Here is an 18,786-nt window from a genome sequence, read left to right as displayed (position 1 = left end):
AATGGTTGTGTGTTTATTAACAAAAATTAAGTATAGTCTACTGCATACCTCAACAAACAAGTCCTGTGTATTACTAATACTAATTGTGCATTAGTATGTATATACAAATGTGCATTTACCCAAATTATAAAATAAAATAAAATCTACCTGCTCCAATTTGTGTCTGGGTAAAGGCAATACCAACACACATGCATCTGTGCCACCCTTACCTAAAGTACCAGTAGGACTGAGATGTACACTGAAGATAGACCATGCTGGCAAACTTGATCATCAACTCAGTACTTAACAACTTTGTCTATCTGTGCTGCAAAAAGTTCCTTAGGAAGTGGCTGTTCTCCGTTTTTGTCCGGTTTATAGGGTATGTCACACTCTGCAGATGTGTCAGGGGAAGAGACCTGTAGAGTCACCTGCGATAACAGACATGTCTTATGGTCATCTGCCAGAGGTCTTAAGGTAAACCTGTGTAAAGAAATGACACTTATGATTTGCTTACTTTATTGCAAGAAAAAGAAGTTGGGTTTGAAATCATTGGACCAGCCTAACCAAACATTTTGATCAGTCTGGGATTCCAAATGTTCCTTCCTACTTAACACCTTGCAAGCTGATGATAACCCACATTGGCAGTAAGGAAACAATGTATTTAACTTTTAATGTATACATTTACACATTCTTGTTCTTTGATGTTTGCTGGCCTTTCTATTACTGTTCTATTGATTTGTCTAGCTCTAACACTGCCGCCACTGATTTGAATGTGTGAACTGTTCACTGCAATGGCATCCTCACTGGTCGCTGATTGGTCTATCCTGGTGACTGAGTGTATGCTACTACTGTGTCCAAGGCTGCTTAGGGTCTGTGCTGCTGAACTGAGGGAGCCACTGAAGCACATCTTCAACCTGTGTCTCCGTCTCGGAAGAGTCCCAACACTGGAAGACATCATGTCTCATCCCCGTCCCCTAGAAGCCACACCCAAGTGAGCTCAATGACTTCAGGCCGGTCGCTCTTAACATCAGACGTGATGAAGACCATGGAGCGACTGGTTTTGGGGATACTCAGACCTCAGGTACGCCATTCACTAGACCCGCTACAGTTTGCATACCAGGAGAAAGTGGGCGTGGACGATGCGGTCACATATCTCCTACACAGGACACATTCTCCCCTGGACAAGGGGAAAAGTGCTGTGAGAATCATGTCCTTTGACTTCTCAAGTGCTTTTAACAGCATCCAACCCCTCAGACTGGATGACAAGCTTCTGTAGATGGGTGTGGATGCTCACCTGGTATCCTGGATTGCAGACTACCTGACAGAGCGGCCACAGTTCGTCAGACTGAAGAACTGCCTCTCCGACACAGATCAGCAGCATCAGCTGTAGTGTATGTTGTGTGTGGTGTCTTAAAGGTTGTATCAGCGATAGCGGGGATACGTCACTTCTGTTGATGTTCAAACAAAACAGAGCTAGCTCGCTACTCCCTCCCCCTCCCTCCCATCGAATTAAAACTCCGCTAAACGTGCATCTCGTCGGTTATTGGTCGAAACACTTTATTTTGCCTTTGAGTGGTTGCCAACCCTTGTTGGTAGCAATTGTTTTTGTGTACAGATCTTGGAGCCTAGGCTGCCTACAGAGACGCGTTTTTTGATGGCCTGCTTATGGGGCAGACTGCTAGCGGATCGTTTGGAAAGATTAGATGAATGTGATCATTTATGTTTGGGCTTTTTTTGGGCTTGAAATCGCTGATACAACATTTAAAGGTTGTATCAGCGATTGCAGGCCCAAAAAAGGCCCAAACATAAATGATGGGACCTTGAATTTCCCCTTGGGGATCAATAAAGTATCTATCTATCTATCTATCTATCTATCTATCTATCTACTATGAATAGGCGTTCCAGACTGTGATCTCAGTGAGAAAATGAACTGACAGAAGGACAGAGCCAGTCTATTAAGTCTAACCCTTTATCATTTGTCTCTGAAATGTTTGGCGGTTGTAATTGTACTTCCCATAACTACACTATACACACTGATTACTGTATACACAAGCCTCAATTCACGATGACTCAAGGTCATTCTGCATGGCTGACAGTGGAGTAACTGGACTCTCCCTGCTTTAATCATGTATGGAAGAGTTGTTTTTAGCCAAATAGTGAGCTGGGTTTCTTTTGTGATATTTGTATCATCCCTGTAACTGGATAAGAACATGAGCACAATGGCCAGGTTTCAGTTTCAGTGTGTGTTCAAATTAGGGCTCTATTCACAGACAGATGAATAGGAAGCTCTCCGACAGTACCTTTTCTCAGATGGTGCTGGGACCATCCTTGGAATGTTCTGACCGATGCTTCCCCTCAGTTCTGTTAATTTTCCTGTGTCCAGCTTGATCATACCCAATCCTGCCTGGTCACCTGGCGGTTGACCATGGCTGAAAGAGACAGTGTTCGGAGAAAGATAAAAGTTACAAAAACATGGGGAGACAAATTAGTTTTACTTCCCCAATGGGGCATATATGGAAGAGCAAAGTTAAACACTAGCAGAGAAAACAAATGCTACATTCTAATGTTCTATGACTATTTTAATGTTGACAATTTGCGTGTGGTTACCATGGGGGAAAAAAGTTATTCCATAGCTGCCCCAATTTCACAAATTAACTGCTCTCAAAATTGGCTAAATGTTTCTCAAACTATGACTGTATCTAGGACTAAGCTTAAATTAGTGATAAAGCGCTCAAAACAAAATGCAGCTAAAAGGACACTCGGTGAGTGCAGACCTCCAAGGGGCAAATTCCCCATCTCGCAATGTTAATGTAAAATTGCACTGCACTTGCCAAGACTGAAAAATAATTTGTGGAGATTCCTCAAAATGTAATGGGTTCTACCCAGCAAACAATTTTCATCTCGGGGGACGTTTCGCAGACGTTCGCTGAAGGATGCGGCAACGTTCGCTGCTAACTTTCCCTCAAGGTCATTCAGAAAAGTTTTCTTGACAGTGCCAGAACGTTCCTTGAAAAGTCTACTGAGCATGATTTCATTTGAGAGATGGCCTATATCAGCCTACGATAGGAGAGAGACTAAGTGCATATATGAAATCTAATTGTCATTGATTTATTATTAATATTTTTCCTGCTATTTGTGAGTGACAGGTGCTTGAGGTGCTTACCTCATGCCAGTGATAGCGATAACTGCATCCCCCCTCTAAGTTAAAAAGGCAAAGAATCAGCTGGATATTTATACCAGGTTATACCTAGTACTTTCACGTTTATGGTGTCTTTCTTCACAATAAACTAGCCTAACTAAACCATTTTCAATGGGCATATGCAGTCATGTTATTGTTCAAAACACCAGCAAGAGAAGGCTAAACTGTTTCAACCATAAAATCAAAACAATAAATGCATGCTGGGAACTAATAGGCCTAAAAGGCCTAAAGCTAAATAATGGAGTGTTGTAACCTCAACATGAAAGACGCTTCCAAATCAGCACAGCTCCGGTGCTTTAGTGAATCCATTGTCAAACCAGACAGAGAGCTAAAAGTATAATGCTCGCCTATCTTTGGTTGAACCTTTGGGTCGAGCTAACATAATTATTGTTGTCAGGCAACCCCCACGACGAGTCTCTCTCTCTCTCTCTCACACAGGCACGTTAGGCAAAATCAGTTCCGTATGACACGATGATAGATCTACTCCAACGATTATACAAAAGTTCGACCTTAATTAATCCTTCAGGGAACGTTCCCAAAAGGTTCCCTGACAGTTGCACAAAACTATACCTTTAGAGAACATTCTGGGAACGTTCTCTGAAGGCTACACAATACCTTTAGAGGACGTTCCCAGAACGTCTTCTAAAGGTGTATTTTTGTGTGACCTTCAGGGTACTTTTAGGAAACGTTTCCAGAACATCGGGTGTTTCCTGGGTTCCTTGGCTCATGTTTCTTCATAGCCTCAGAGAACCCGGACAAACCTGTAAGCAATGTCAATTGAGCAGTCTGAGGTGCGTTCTAATTACATACAGTACATACTTATAAACATAGGCGAACGTTTGAAAACAGTTTGCCTTGAGTTCTCGGTGAACACTTGCAAACAGTTTGAGAAGGTAGTTTTCCATGAATATACAGTGGAGCTGGACGTCAGCTGGACAAAGTGTTACTGTTACAATGGAATGTAACAAATTGTTAAAAAAAAACTGTTCAGAGAAAACATATTCAGCACAAATGTTCGTCACTGTTTGATGAATTTGAATGCACCTCTGGTGTCATCCAGGCTTGTTCACCAAATGAAATGGAAAAATGGCCCAGTGTGTGCAATCTTGTTGACAAACAGGCAAATCAAACCGAAAACATGATCTCCTTGACGGAGGTAGTGAGATGTACCTTTTACCATAAATGTCCATGCAGTGCAAATCAGGAAGGAAAGTGCTGCTGCATATTTTAGGTTTACTGCTGGCAGCTTCATGGGTCTTTGTCATATTTAAGTCTTTGTCACCATTCTTCACAGTCGTAGACTGGGAGAGACCTGTAAGGAAACATTTAAGGAGATGTCTAGTATTTTGAACTTGGGCCCTGGTTGTAAATTACTTTTTGTGCCTACATTTTTGCTAGAGACACTAACAGACAATACTGGTCTGGCATTAAGTTAGAACACTGAAACTGTCAACCTCGGGAAGGCTAAGAGAGCACATGGGGAAATGTCTAAGTATACCACTAGTTTTTGCCACTGACCAGGCACAAAAATGTTACAGATTTACACAAACTGAAAATTAGGGTTAACATAGATTATGTTATTAGAGAGGATGTCACTAATTTCTATACTCATATTTATATATTTATACAGGTTTACACTTTAAGTACTTTATCATCAAGCTAGCGGTATCTTGTACTGTAAAGTACACATTAATGCTCACCCATAGTATCATTTTCTTGACCTGTCCCGTGTTTTCCCCTCTGACGGATGGAGTTGATGGCTGGTCCTGACTCAGGTAAGTAGTATCTGATGGAGACTTTGGCTACAGTCCTGTGTTTATTGCAGGGAGGTATCTGGCGCTGAGATCTGGCCAAGTAGAAACAAACCGACCTGCAGGTCCCCAGCCAGCTGCTGGGCATGCTCTCTGGGACCACCCTGAGACGGTCACACACAAACATTCAAATCCAGAAACTGGTAACAAGTATCTCAAACAGTGAAGTGCATTTGTGTCTACATATCTGTCCCATATGCTAACAATAAAACCACATCTACTTACCTATGTGCTGGGAGAGTATAATGTCGAGGCTTTCCTGAAGGGGGTAGAATACAGTAACTGTAACAATACAATTGTACTGTAAACTGTAACAATAATTTACATAAAACATGTATGCATCAACTGTGGCACAAATTTAACTGATACACAATGACAACCAAAAAAGCAAATTTGACTTGAGTCACTTGAGTGCTGGAAGAGAATAAAATATTCTAAAATCTGACCTTGGTGGGCTTTAACTCGGGGGCAGAGCGTCATGGCAGACAGATGCATTGACTGTAACTGCCTGTCCTTAACTCCAGACTGCTTTACAGCACCAACGCTGACTGGGCGACGTGGGACAGAGGGCGCAGCCTCATCTACTCGTTTGTGGACCAATGATAAACCAAAAACATTCTTTTAACGTTAGTTATGTGGATTTGTCAAATACACCTATGGGCCCTTATTTAAATAATGGGCAACGTGCGAAGTCTTCAATCTAACTAAAGTTAATTTTATAAAAAGGCAAAATCAACTTGCAACTTTAACACCATGGGTAAGACTTTAACGTGTGAATGGTGATGAGTCTGTTGCAATGCTGCCACATGCAAAATTATATTTATAGTTCTTGCATGAGAACTTTGTTGTCGCACTTTGCCTACCTTTTAAATTAGGGCCCATAAGTTCAATACAATATGTACCAATTTCTCAAAATTCTCAACATGTAAATACATCAGTACCCCCAGTTGCTCCACCTCTGCACAAGTCGTGTGTTGTCTCAGCCTCCTGCAACAGAGTTGATGTTTTCAAGTGCCACTCAAAATCACTTGAGAGGAAAGTCATACAATCACCAATCAAAAACATTTCTATTCTTCCTTGAAGGTCTCTGCACTATTCTTATACACCAACACTTGAGAGATCAGAAAAGGACTGTGCATGCCCCTGGCCACTACTGTGGTCAGCTACATTGACATGGTGAGGGATCCATGCACTTCCGCTCTGTTGTGCTGCACATCTCAAGCGAAGACCACGGTGAGCACAAATGGTGCAGTGTGGTGTAAATGCTTCTGCATACTGTTGATAACCACAAATAATTATGATGTTTTATATTTGGAGAAGTATAAGTTGTATCTGCATCATTCTGCACATGGTTTAACACATATCACTGAAGCAGTACCCAGATAGCAAGAGGCTGGCGGACCGCTGGCATTTTATCAGTTCTCTGGTGGTCTGCTGGCGGGTTGCAGACAAATTGCCAAATATTTTGCCACTAATGGTCTAAAATATTTTTAATTTGTTCAGTTATACTCCATATATCATTTGATTTACTTTTCCTAATATTTATGACAAGTTAAATTTAAGAGATGGTGGTCCAATGGCAGACCACAAGTGGCATACCACCAGCGGTCCACTATCTGCCAATCTGATTTTGTTATCTGGGTAGTTGGTCAGACAAACATAACAAATCACACTTCCCCTACCATCTGTCTGGTTTCTGTCTCTTTCACCATGGCCAAAGTATCCTGAGCCTTTTTCACAGGCACACTGCAGGGTGGAGATTCCTGTACAAAATGAGTATTGTTCATTTAGTCCTGATAAATGTAGAATAGTTGTACTGAGTATGTTGGTGTGAATAGTTTCTGATTACTGTGTTTTTTTGGACAGCCTTAGATATCGTCTTGCGTCCTAGACTGTGATGCAGCCGATCTCTTTCCTTACGACTTCGGAGGTGCCTTTTCTGTGGCTGGATTTGATTTGAACACAGAGAAAAAACCTAGTAGTGTTAGTACTGAAATGCTGCTTGCAACCAGAAGAAATAATAGTTTAGAAAAAAGGCACTACATACCTGGTCTGGGGTATTCATTAGGTGAACTGGGGGGCCATCTGACTCTGAACTGTTAGAGCCGCTGGTGCTGCAGAAAGACAATCCAATTTCAGTCTGATTCATGTGCCTGATCATTTATTGATCAACATAACTTCTAAGTGTGTAAGGGATTTTCTTTTGAGGTAAATCTAGATGATTACCTAGATTCAATGTCAGAGACTGAGACACCACCAAGGGATAAGCTGGAGTCCAAATCCTGACCAAGCCTCCTTCTGATCTCCAGCCTCAGCAAGGCACTCAGCTCAGCTAGACACTGGTTTGTCTGAGAAAAATAAAAAATACTTCTAAAGCTGTTCCTTCTATAATTACTGTCTTACTAATTCAAAGATGAACAAAACAAACTCATTGATTCACAAACCAGCCAAAAACAAACATATACCAGTATATAACTGGTTAAACAGGTTTCTACCGAAGGCACAATGTTAAAATGTGACACATCTATAGACAAGCTCATAATAACGCACATACGGTTTAATATAGTGCATAAACTTGGCTACCTTGGTTGTATCTGGGTCACAGTAGTCCAACAGTGTGTCGCAAAGGTAATACCCTATTGACTTCAGGTCTTGAGTGGTGAAATGTGTACCTGTCCTATTACCTGCAAACAGACCATAACTATCAGTAGGAAGACTTCTTCTTATGGTCCTCCTAACTGTGAAAAAAACATGATAATGATGACATGATAGCTGGTGAACCCTTAACCACCCTACTACAGTGTAGCCTACATCCCACTACTGAAGCTAACGGAGGGCTTCAATGCTAAAAAGAACATTAGAAGATACAAAAGGAATGAGAATAGTATTTAATAGTAGAAGTTAGTGACACCCTACCAAGTGTGGAGCCACCAAAGGTTGACTCCATGGTATAGCTGTTTCTAATTCCAAGCTTCCACATGACAATGCGGCCAGTGCCTTCTTTGCTTTTCTGAACTTTAAACTTACAACTCCTGAAAGAGAACTAGGGGAACAAAAGAAGCACAATTTCACCAAGATCCAACATCAGCATGTAAATCAATAATATCTGTAGTACTTGAACTATGCAACACAGTGGGCCTTAATTTGAATTCTGGGTCTAAAGTCTAAAGTCTAACTAAAGCTTGCTTGCTTGCTTAATAACTATGCAAAATCTATTTACAAATGTAATATCATGAGAAAGGTCCTAAGCAGAAACAGTAGTGGGTCAGCTAAAAGCTGTCTCACATGGTGCCATTACTTCATGCACAGGAACTTTGCCCATAAACTGACTTTGCACTTTTCCCAGAGTTTATATTAAGGCCCTGTATCTTATGAACTCATAAACACAAAGTAAACAGCAGGAGCACACATTCTAGCATGTTTATGTTTCACCTTGTCATGAGCATTCTTGCTCATCATCAGAGGGAAGACCCTTTCCTGGAGGTTTACTGAGCTACTGCTCCTACTGTCACAGCCATACATGAAGACATTGTTTTTCCTGCTGTGTCCATGAAGGTCACAGTACAGTACAACTTCTCTTTCTGACAGCAGCCTGGGGATCAGAGGAACAACTCAAGTTAAAAGCCTAGTCAAATCCTCTATACACAAAACATAAACCCAGTCCGATTTGATTTCGATTTGATTATCGATTATCTCCCTATTAATTGACTAATAGCAATTTATACATGTTGATTTATATATCTGAATGAAAAAAACATGAATTCCTTAACATTGCAATATATGTTTATTGCTCTTCCAAAATAAAAGACTATTGCAAGTGCAAAGTAATGCATTCTTAGTCAGAGGTAGCATTCAATAAAGTTCAGTAGTGTATAGGTCTAATTGAGTGCCTGTCACTTTAAGACGTTCGTGTAACACTAACGCAGTTAAAAGGCTGCTGATTTGTGGATGCAATTCATAATGTGGCCTAGTTAGTTCAAATAACGGTTTGTACTTCTCCTTGGGACAAGCACTTTTGAGTCTTGGAAAATACTTTTCCATTTACATCGGGATTTTGCAAACATTCAGTGTCAGAGTCAATAAAATGAGCCCTGAGTAACGAAATTGACAAGCAGCTGTAAGTAAGCATGCTAAACTCAACATCAAAACAGTATTCTAACGTTAGCTTTGAGATACTGCTTGATTGCATAACTTAACTAAGTTTAGTCTCCTCAATGTACTATGTTAATACTTAAGACCTTAGCAGAGTTAACTTGACTGCAGCAGTTTTGAACAAATTTGCACAGCATGGTCATGATGCTAAGCGGATTTAATATCAATTTAGCCAGCTCTTCGTGGCAACAACAATCCTTCAACAATCGTGAATATTTTGTGTTAAATGCACATGCAGAGGAGGGGCAGCGGGCTCGTTACGAGAGAGCGGGCGGGGCAGGGAAAGGCTGCGTGCGTAAAAAGTGCAGCTCAATGAAAGGATTTTATCTTATCTTTAATTTAAATAGTACAATATAGAACATCAATGTGTGACTACCGGTTTTGAGTTCGTGGCGCCCCACCACAGATTAGTCAACGTATGGGAAACACTGAAGGTGTAAAATTCAAAATATTTGTCAGCACGCGTTTTGGGTCTGACAAATCGACGCACATATTTTGCGTCGACGTATTTTTTGCGTCGAAGTAATCGATTAAGTCGAAGCGTTGTCCCAGCCCTAAACAATAGGCAGCAGCTCCTAAACCACTCAATCATCCCACTATCTAAAACCCTACAACCAGCTGTCTTCAGTGTCAGGTAAAAGCACAATCTTCGACATCGTAAGCTGTTTGTTTTCTACCACAGCTGTCCATTCACCTTTTCACCATATTGCGAGTATGCCAAACACAGGGGAAGGACTCCTGCAGCAGTGTGCGATAGTTGCGGTTGAGGTCACGGCCAGCCAGTGAGCAGCGGTAGTTCCCCACCACCACTCCATCAGGGTTGAGCATGGGCACTACCTTTAACACACAGAGGCACACTGATCACCATGAACATGTGAATATTCATTTATTGCTCGGCAAAATGAACATTGCTTTTCTCACCTTGAAGACAAACATCTCTCGAAGCAAACAGGCATCAGGAGAGTCACCAAGAAGGAAGTCGAGGAAGCCCTGCATTATCCACGAGCTGTTGGTCTCTCCTGGGTGAACCCTCGCTGTCACCACAACAGCCTGCTTAACGTGTCTCTCACCCAAGCTGCCGCCTGGGGCCGTGATGGTCAGCACATAGACCGGGTTTCCTGCCAGGCTACGGCACAACACCCGCAGCTTGCAGCAGGCCGTTTTGCTTGGCTGCCGCATCACGCTACACAAATAGCGCTGGAGGTCTGAGTAGGTATAAGGGTAGCAGTGTGCCAAATAGCACGTGTCCCCCTCATATGTGGGAACTCCAAGGTCCAGGTCAGGGAGTACAGAGGTCGGCCATCCTGCTCCCGATTGTTGCGGTAGTACTTGATGCTGGCCCCTGTTCGGGTCCATCCTTGGCCATGCTCCCTCGCAGACTGCTCTGAGTACAGGAGTGGACGCATGCCTGAGCAGTACAGGCTACTAGACTTGAGCAGGTTGATGATGGTGAAGCGGTAAGTAATGGCAGCTTTCATGTTCTGCACCCGAAAGTAGAACCACTGTGTGTGCTTAGTAGTGTAGAGATCGTGCCGAAGTGTGAGCTCGTAGTCATGGACATCTCTGGACAAAAAAGCAAAATAGATCTATGATTTTAAGTCCTGTTTGTCTTCCAAGTGTAAACTGGCTGACTGCAAAGTCTTACACTTACACCTGCACTGCTTTCTGAAGGTTGCCACTCTCAAAGCGGGACTCAAAGGCCAGGGGAGGCTCCTGGCTGCTGGAACAGTGGACGTCCTTTATAGGGCCCTGGCTGCCTCCCACACGGGAGCATGTGAAGTGAGCCGTCTTTGTAGCTGTAGTGTCAGCATGCAGGGATTCACACAAACAAGACAAACTGATCATCCAGGACATTTTGTTATAATGAGAGAGGCAGGGCGGCTCCATACTGCGAGCGATTAGTCACCTTTTATGTCCAAATTTGTCTAAGATACAAAATAAGAACTTTTTTTTTCCCGAAAGGTTGCACTTGCAAGTATGACTGCAAAGTCATGTCTTACATCACTGTAGAAATACTAGGGTTTCCATTTGTAGCCTATGGTTGATGTGTTTTCCCAAAAGCCACCTTTGCAGAAAAAAAACCCTATGTTGTCAGCTAGATGGTGCAGCATTGGATGTGTCTGAGGTAAATACAGATGTCATTTGTAAATGTTGTGGATCATGATAAATGTGAATATAAAACATCATACCTGGATTGATTAAATAAACTAAATTTCCTTTCTCCTCTCCTACGGTCATTGGTGTCCTTTCGTGACCAGTACACTGGTAGAAAGGCTCTGCCTTTGGTGGGTCCCATTCTACAGAGTATAACATGGTTATAAATGTCATGTGAAACCCACATTAGAACACTCCAAATATGCCTACTCTATCCCTCATAATCGACTATATTCAGGGTTCCCCAATAGGCTAAGCAATATCGAAGTAGAAATCGAAATCCATAAAAGAGTACAATGTCATTCGTTCATTCATTCTCATTAGACCTATATGCTAAATTGCATGGCTTGTCCTTCACATTCTGTGAATTTACAGCATTTCATGACTTTTTCAGTCCTGAAAAAGGGATCTTAAAATGCCACGACTTTTCCAGGATATCCATGACAAGATTTTAAATATACATTTATTCATTTGGCATTCTATTGAGTTACCCCATAATATGCAGACTTTTGGTTTGGTTTACTCTTACAAAAACACAGACTATGTTCTTCCTGTTTTAAGGATAACAAAGCTCTATTCAGAGGCAGCTATTTATTGGACATAACTGTAGTCTCTGACACAGCCTGCCTATAGCCCTCAGATATTGAGTTCCAATAGACAAAGCGATGAATTGCATTGTCTATGAAATGTGCTGTTCAACTGACAGCTTGACTTGCTGACAGACTTACTGATTAATGTCAATCCTTTTTCATTTTGTTACGGACTTCCCTTAAGTATCAATTCATATCAGTAGCCTACCTGTGTGGTAGATGTGTCCAACAGTGACTTCACACTCAACAGGCCAGCGCACACCCTGAAATGGACTGGAGCAGGATGGAATGGCGAAGAGATCACGAGGCTCCCGGAGACGAGGAATGGGGCGACCCCCATCAAAATCAATCAGCAGCTGCCTAGTCCTGAGAGTCTTGGGCAGACGCAAGGGGACTAGCAAAGATGCAACACAGAACATGCGTAAAATAGTCGGTCAAAGTAAGGTAACACGTAACATACTAATTAGCTTAAAATGCTGACATAAAATGATCATCCTGTAAAGGTAATCAGCAACCTCTAAAAGACTAAATCATTTTGATATCCACAACCAGACACATTTGACAAAGAACTGGCAACAGGGTCCCCAGCCCGCCAGTGAAAGACTAGCAAATCGACACTAATATAAACTACTCATTTCTAGACTGAGCAGTAATTTCACAGTATGTAGATCAGGGGTCTCAAACTCAAATGAGCTGGGGGCCAATTCTGCCAACGTCATCTGATTGGAGGTCCGGCTATTTCTGAAAATGCAATGTTCTTTTTTTCAAATACCACACAAAACTGCAAACAGAAAGTGCAAGTGTTTTTATCTAGTTTTAGACACCTGTGCTAGCAACCTTAGCTTATAAATAAAATAATGGTAAACTAAATATTAATACAAATTATAAAACAAATGAAAAGCATAAAAACAGGTATGAGTGTGTTTCATACCAAATAAAAATATTTTCCTCTCATAACTTTTTTAAACCTGGCAAACTATAGGCGTCAGGGTTAAGAAAGCAACACCATTGGATTTTTATATCAAAATTTCAAAAGGCCATGGCTTGAAAGTGGTCAGAGATAAAGTCCTACTGTAAATGTAAAAATCTTTGAGTAAAACAAAAGTTTATGAAGGGGGTAAATTTACCCATCTAATTTGCCACTGGATGGCAAGCACCTCAAATTATGCACCTTTCAGTAAATACTGGATGAACATATTTGAGCAGGTTTACTTTCCTTTTTTTATATTACCCACATAACAAATTAACAGGAAAACACCTACGATGTATACCAACACCTAAGATGTATATGGTTTCTAAACCACAAGGCCTACAATAAAGTATTCTGGTCAAATCAGTTCCTATCGCGGGTAATCTGAGTACCCAGAAGTTCGCATCATATTGCGGGTGACTTTGTAGTTTAGAGCCCTATGTCTACTAGCCCTGCTGTCTGTACCACGTCCATTACGGACACTATCATCACGATTACCACTGCAACCTCCAAGCTATGTTGGGCAGAGGGTCGAAATAAGCATGGTATGCTTAGTGGACACCGTCGTACAGTATACACGCAGACGCACCTCCATTCAATAGACGATCGATCATAATCTCTAAAAGGATACTCCTCCTAACATAGCCTACCTAAGACTTCATCACACGTAAACGTTTTTCAACATTTGGTGTAGGCCTATTTCTGCTTAAATTTCTGCAACACTATGGCCTGCATCGCTTCCGCGTCATTACAAATGCACGTCTTTGTGTTTCTTTGTGTTGTATTTCCTGAAGACTTTTGTCAGCGATTTTGGGTTTGAATGAAGCTCTGGATGTCTAGCACATAGTGGAGCAGAGTACAAATGAGATTTGTCACCGTACTTATCGTCTATTTTAATCAGTATCGTTGTTTGTCGCAATTAAAAAGTCTCAAGGGCCGGATTACATTATTATTTTGACATACGTCGCGGGCCGGGTGTTTGAGACCCCTGATGTAGAAAGGCCAATGTAACATTAAGCCAACATAATTTAACATCAAAACACACAAATGGAATGGACACATCCTCATCCCATGGATCCAAAAAAGGCCACTAACAGGTCGATCAATTAAAGCCCTCACATGTTTTTTCTGTATCTAGTTCATCCCCTGAATTGGAGTCCGGGCTGTCAGTTGAATGGGTGTCAGACTGACAGTCTTGACTAACTGCCCATCTGTCATAGGATGGAGCACTGGTCTGAGGAGGACAGGTAACCCTACCTGAAGAGAATGAAGAAATTAAAATGCTGAGAAAACATAAGATACACATACAGGCTGCAACAGACCCCCCACTAAAACCAAATGAGAGGTGCAACATGCAATACAGAGAATTCACATCCGACTAGGTCTAGCCATGTAACCTTAAAGTTAGAGATATAATAATGCCTCATGCCTACCGGTAAACAGACCGTAGTGCTGAAGGTGTCGTAAAATGAATTTGTCGTATGCATCATCAGAGGTCTAGATCAGACAAGAACTGCATTGTTATAATTGTCAAGCATTTTGTATTGTGAAAGCATTATAGACTATACTATAATGGGTCCACATAGTTTCGAAATTATCTTGTTTAAACGTAAATTAGACCCACCTGCATTGAAGAATCCGGTTCCGACGCGGGATTCATCCTCGTTTGCAAAGGTAAAGTTATACCTGACGGACGATCTGTTGCAAATTAGCAGCTAACAACTTTTGCATGACCCAAATGTCCTAAAGCCAACTCAACTCTTTAACGTTAACTTTGGGTACCATTGAAAAAAGGTTGATAACTTTAGCTTGCTATGGCGATGCAGCATTGTCTGAGTTCCAAAACTCTAAGCTTCCGCATTTAAGGTGCCTTCAATAGTCCAAATATGAAGTTTACTGGATACTACCAACTCCGTTGTTTTAATTTTAAAGTTGCTACCAGATTGAACGTCTAGAATCTACCCCTCAGTTCACCTCAACAGAATCAAAATCTTGCCTGAACACAGTACGTTGCTAAGCAACCATGGTCAAGTCACGTGGTCTATGCAATTACAAGCGCCCCCTCTCTAGATTTTTAAGAACTACTGAAAGCACGATGGGAATAAGTCCCAATGTTAATAATCCCTCAAACCTTGGAAGGTATTGGAAAAAGCTGTACTTACTCAATTGCCCTTCACAGCACAGAAACTAAGGGTTTATAATCATGCATGACTTCTTGCAATGTTAATGCATGTAGCTAATAATAATGACCTATACCTGTAATGCCCCTCATATGGATTTTTTGCTGCCAGAGTCCTTATATCAAGCCCTAAAGAACTTGGGTGTGATCATGGACAGGGATCTAGCATTTGCCAAACAAATAACCTCTGATCAAATCTAGCTTTTCTCCTTTGCTTTCTTGCAAATGCATGAACCCATTCAAGCCTCCCTTCACTGGCTCCCAGTACATTATAGGATTAACCTAAGAATCTTACAATTAACTTACATCTTTGAAAGGTCAAGCCCCCACCTAACTATCCCCAAAACTAATTTCAAATATCGAGGAAATCACACTTTTGCAGCTGTAGCCCTACAACTGTGGAATAATCTGCCCTTTCATGTCAGGTTGGCCCCTACACGGTCCTCAATCAATAAAAGGCAATATTTTGAGTGAAGGTGGGCAAATTCAGAATTTTACCAGCATGTTAATGCATTACATCATGCACACACATTTCTTATTGCCTCCTCAAGAACAAGTTTATTCCAAAAAATTATTTAGCAAAATCTCAAATGCATCACTCTAGGTGCCCCATCTTAAAAATAAATACAATGCACATAAGGTTAACAGAAGTGGCAAAAACTTTATCGTTATTTACACATTAAAAAATGTTTCTTGGCATTTTTAATAACACAAGTTATCTTACTGTAAATAGAGTATAATGTGAGACATACAATGTCAGTGTCCACTAAAATAACATCCTTTGCGGTCTTGGTGTTATAAGGTGGAAATGGACAGAAAAAAAATGGTTCCAGCAGGCATTGGCACATATAGAAGTTGCTTGATACATTTTGTTCATTTGAAAGTGGATAATGGAATTACGTGATATATCTGTGAAAACAGTTATGATTTCCAGACAAAGCTTGTTAATGTACTATTGTAATTGACGAGAAATCACTGCATGTAGCAATAGTGAGTGCTAAACTGGTCCTCGTTTACCTTTAACGTCATAGTTGTACTAATAAAAGTAATATCATATCACCAAAGAGATATTACTTCAAACCAATGTGGAGTGTGTGTGTGTGTGTATGTGTAAAAGGTAATGGAACCCTGTAGAAAAAAATAATCAATTGCTTCATGAGTATGGCATACCAACTGCATAAAAGACTAGGAGCCATAAGTAACTTGAATAGGGCTCTAATGCCTGATGGACACTAAACAGTTATATACAGTAAACTGAACATTCAGATTTCTTCAGGCATATCCTTAAGATACGTTGGGTGACTTGAGCAGGCCACAGAAAGAGTCCACTGATTATTAGTACAAGTATGTGAGCAATTTGATCTGGCTTTCAGTTTTACAAACTCTGCATCATTTTCCTTTTCTTCAGCAGGCGTTCCCTCCAGTCGTCGGGTAGGACCTCAAAGTTAGCGTTTTTCTCTGCCTTCCCCCTGCAAAATTGAACATGCCAGTTGAACATGAAATTAGTCATTCAGCCACCACAACCAAGTGCCACTTTGCCACAATGCCACATTGTAATTCCATTTCCATTATCTGAATCTCTCTCTATGGTAATAAAGGCGGGAAAATGCATACGTGAGGAGTTGCTGGTGCTTCCACTCTTCAATGCGCCGGCTGTTCAACTGGTCACGGTCTTCATCACTAGAGCTGCTCTTCTCCTCCTCATCAAGCTCTTTCTGGATGTTCTGCCACTTCTTCACTAAGGATGGCATCTTAGTCTTGCTTTTCTTTGTCTACAAACAAATTACTGTGATGTCTAACTTTAATACAGCATAATCATCCTATCTTCTCAGTAGCATTTAGCTCTAGTAAGGGAGAACTGGGGAAGTTAAGACACTATTTTCTTAGGTTGACCTATAACTATGGGAGTATGAGGCACAAATAAGACTAAAGCATACAATACATAGGTGTGTCTTCAACCAAAACCTTAGCAGTGTGCCAGACTCAGAGACAAGATAAGAGCAGAGACTTTCTAATGGAGACAGCACTCAAAGAATCTCCCAGAAATGTATGGGGTTAGTTCCTAACGCAAACAGGCAGTCGTCTACACATATTCCGCCGCCATGTGAATACATCATGCCAATCATGGGGTATGGTGTGAATACATCGTGCCAATTATCTGTTGTGATCTTGTAGCTGGAACGAACTTGATGCCGTGAAGCCTTGCGCAAGCATAGTTCTGCCCGAAAAAAGATGCCTGACAAGTGCCCAAAATGCGTTATCATGTTCAATATAGATGCTCAACTGTTTGACAACATTAGCAATATTTATAAACAGATCATAAATTACATCATGCTCTGAATATTTGCAACTGAAAATGGCAAAACAAGGACAGACGTTGCCCGCAAGATGGTAAACAAAACTAGGGCTAACTACTAACATAGCACTATGGGCCATGGATTTTCTTCTGTCATTTTGTGGCACAATAGCTGCTATGCCACATTTAAAATATGAAAAATAATGTTAGTTTGTTATGGGTAGAATGCGTCACACAATTTAAATATTTCACTTAAATGTATGTAAACATGAGCTGGTAAGAACGACCACTGGTTGGCTTAATAAGCCTCACAGCTATGAGGTTGGGAAAAGTGCCCACATAGTTCACACATACAGCAAGTAATGTCTAGAACATTTCTAATGTCTAGAAAAAGGGAAAAAGATTCACGCTGAATTCACAGGGCCCTACAAGGCATCGGCGGAGAGGTTTACTCATTGCGCAGCTCTGTACCAGTACCACTGGCTACCGTAACAACTCCGCCTGGCATCTTTCCCTCGAAATATCGACTGCTCGCCATTAACATTGGATCCAACTTTAGGTCAAACCTAGTATAGATTTCAAGCACTAACGGTGCTTACACACAGTTGCGTTCAGTCACCGCATGCCAGTGGGTGTTCCCGACGGTCAAGGGTGTGTACTGTGCCTACTATGCACAGGGTACCCCCAGAATTGTCAGACCTAAATTTAAGACTTAAGACCTTTTTAATACCACTTCAGATGAAATTTAATACCTACATCGCACACATTCGGATAGAATAAATAATATCAAAGGTAAGATTAAACCTCAAATAATTACTATTTACAAGTGTTTGAACATGCCAACATGAACATTACAGCAGTGCAGTGGCAACGCAAAGATTTGTCGCGGTAGTAATGTGACAATGTCCTGCTTCATGGACAAATTTACACGGAATAGAACCTAGTTGATTTCAGGGATTAAAGTGAAAAAAAAAAACTTTTTTCAGGCCATAAGTCATACGTTGTTCATATCTACCTATAGAGATAGCACCTTTTTTATGCGGTCGCGACCTATTGGTTTTTAATGTACAAAAAGATGCAAACAGCAAAGTAAAGCACCAAATAAACACCAAAACGAGGCTACAGGGTACTCTTAAGTTACTATATAATTAATGCCACCTACAGGTGAATGCATAGAACATAACAATCCTATGATTTGTGTACCCTGTAGCCTCGTTTTAGCCGCCAATGGCCACCATGTGAATAAGGCGATTTGAGAGTGTTCTTGATTGAGATTGAGTTTTCCTGATGAACAAAACAATATTTCAATACCATCCCTGACCATTGCTGATTAGCCATTGCTGTTCTTTTCTACTGCAGCAATATTGTAGCAAGGCTAGTTAGTTAGTTAGTTTATTTGTCCTTACATAGGAAATTTGTTTTCACATACCATACAAGCCTCACAGACATGAAATAC

General features: G+C 41.1%; 1 protein-coding gene across 1 annotated transcript; it reads right to left on the bottom strand.

The window, feature by feature from the left end:
- Nucleotides 1-29: 29 nt before the first annotated feature.
- Nucleotides 30-14,839, bottom strand: agbl2 (AGBL carboxypeptidase 2). Its single transcript, XM_048257750.1, is given in 23 exon segments — nt 30-459; nt 2,280-2,408; nt 4,349-4,490; nt 4,879-5,093; nt 5,215-5,248; nt 5,436-5,570; nt 5,931-5,976; nt 6,672-6,752; nt 6,839-6,934; nt 7,037-7,103; nt 7,216-7,337; nt 7,573-7,673; nt 7,906-8,032; nt 8,422-8,581; nt 9,836-9,978; nt 10,063-10,398; nt 10,401-10,704; nt 10,793-10,937; nt 11,331-11,438; nt 12,094-12,279; nt 13,975-14,112; nt 14,289-14,352; nt 14,480-14,839. Coding segments are annotated over 23 exon segments (3,099 nt in total). The 5' UTR covers nt 14,516-14,839; the 3' UTR covers nt 30-275.
- Between the last annotated feature and the right edge of the window lie 3,947 nt (nt 14,840-18,786).

The sequence above is a fragment of the Alosa alosa genome, chromosome 11, assembly GCF_017589495.1.
Source record: "Alosa alosa isolate M-15738 ecotype Scorff River chromosome 11, AALO_Geno_1.1, whole genome shotgun sequence".
Taxonomy (NCBI): domain Eukaryota; kingdom Metazoa; phylum Chordata; class Actinopteri; order Clupeiformes; family Clupeidae; genus Alosa; species Alosa alosa.
This window is presented reverse-complemented; position numbering and strand designations above follow the sequence as displayed.